The sequence below is a fragment of the Myotis lucifugus genome, unplaced genomic scaffold, assembly GCF_000147115.1.
Source record: "Myotis lucifugus unplaced genomic scaffold, Myoluc2.0 scaffold_229, whole genome shotgun sequence".
Taxonomy (NCBI): domain Eukaryota; kingdom Metazoa; phylum Chordata; class Mammalia; order Chiroptera; family Vespertilionidae; genus Myotis; species Myotis lucifugus.
Genome location: NW_005871277.1, coordinates 915,662 through 917,210, shown reverse-complemented (window position 1 = coordinate 917,210; position 1,549 = coordinate 915,662). Strand labels below are relative to the sequence as shown.

The 1,549-nt window shown below is 47.4% G+C and overlaps 1 protein-coding gene across 1 annotated transcript; it reads right to left on the bottom strand.

The window, feature by feature from the left end:
• Nucleotides 1–368: 368 nt before the first annotated feature.
• LOC102428622 (olfactory receptor 6X1) lies at nucleotides 369–1,368 on the bottom strand. The gene has a single exon (XM_023762074.1). It carries the CDS (start codon nucleotides 1,354–1,356, stop codon nucleotides 415–417), a length of 942 nt encoding a protein of 313 aa, XP_023617842.1. The 5' UTR covers nucleotides 1,357–1,368; the 3' UTR covers nucleotides 369–414.
• Between the last annotated feature and the right edge of the window lie 181 nt (nucleotides 1,369–1,549).

Here is a 1,549-nt window from a genome sequence, read left to right as displayed (position 1 = left end):
ACGGTTGTCCCTGACTTGAGTGGTTTCCACTTTCAGCGTATAATTGAGCAAGTCCTCAGTTCTGTCTCATGCACCTGAGGGCACTCGGCGGTTTCCTTGTTAGACAATTAGGTCACATCTCCTCTTTAAGGAGGATTTTTGATTCATTTATATGTAAGGAATGCTTGTAGGAAACCCTAACGATCGTAGTTCGCTTTCACACCTTCACCTCCTCCACAATCCTCTCTCACATTTAATTTGGTATCTGCATTAAGTTTATTTTTTTATCTTTAATTTCTTTATTGGTTAAGGTATTACAAATGTGTCCTCATCCCCCCATTAACCCCCAAACTCCCCCCCACCCCCCACACTCATGCTCTCAACCTCCTGTTGTCTGTGTCCATGAATTAAGTTGATGTTGATGTGTCGCCTGTTTTACTCTGCATGACCAGGAGTCTTTGGAAAAGCCATTGCTTTTCTCAGGGCTTCTTTTACCTCCTTGTTTCTAATGGTGTAAATGAACGGGTTCAGAAGGGGCGTGAGGATAGTATTCAGCACCGACACCACCTTATTCATCTTAAAGGAGGAGTGTGCGGTGGGTCTCAGGTACATGAACACGATGGCTCCATAAAACAGAGAGACCACTGTCAGGTGAGAGGCACAGGTAGAGAAAGCCTTCTGGCGGCCAGGGGCGGAAGGAATCTTCAGGATGGTAGACAGAATGGACGCATAAGAAATCACAGTGAAGAGCAGCGACCCTGGGATCACCAGGACGGTTGCCAAGAGACCTAGAAGCTCCAAAGTGCTTGTCTCTCCACAGGCTGCTTTCAAGATGGGACCAATGTCACAGTAGAAATGATTGATGACATTGTCGCCACAGAACGGCAACTGGATGAGCAGGATCGTCTGGCAAAACACAATGGCAAAGCCCACCCCCCAGGAGCTGAGGGCCAGTTGCAGGCAGAGGCTCCTGGTCATGATGGCGGGGTAGCGAAGGGGCCTGCAGATGGCCAGGTAACGGTCAAAGGACATGCTGGTGAGGAGGAAGAACTCAGTGGTGCCCAGGAAGAAGTGGAAGAAGGACTGCAGCAGGCAGCACGGGGTGCAGATCGCTGTTCTTGCCACCACAAAGGTTTCCAGCAGTTTAGGGAGGACCGTGGTGGTGTACCAGATCTCTAGGAAGGACAAGTTGCAGAGGAAGAAGTACATTGGAGTGTGCAGTCTGGGCTCAGCCCAGACAAGGGCAATAATGAGCCCATTGCCTGCCAGGGTGAGTATGTAGATGACAAAGATCACGGTGAAGACAGGGACTTGGAGCCCGTGGATCCCAGGAAAGCCGAGGAGAATGAACTCTGTGATGGCCGTGCCATTTCTCATGTCCCTTGATATTCTGGAAAAATCGGCAAAATAAATAAATAAATAAATGAATGAATAAATAAATAAATAAATAAAATAGCACCTCAGAACCTCACACTCAAATACAGTTTAAACTAAACTAAACAAACAGAATAAGAATGAGAATGAAAAATGAGAAAGAAGAAAGGGAGGGAGGAGGAAGGAGGGAGGAGGA

Coding starts and splice junctions, on each gene's coding strand:
- LOC102428622 (XM_023762074.1), bottom strand. CDS start 1,356: ATGAGAAATGGCACGGCCATCACAGAGTTCATTCTCCTCGGCTTTCCT.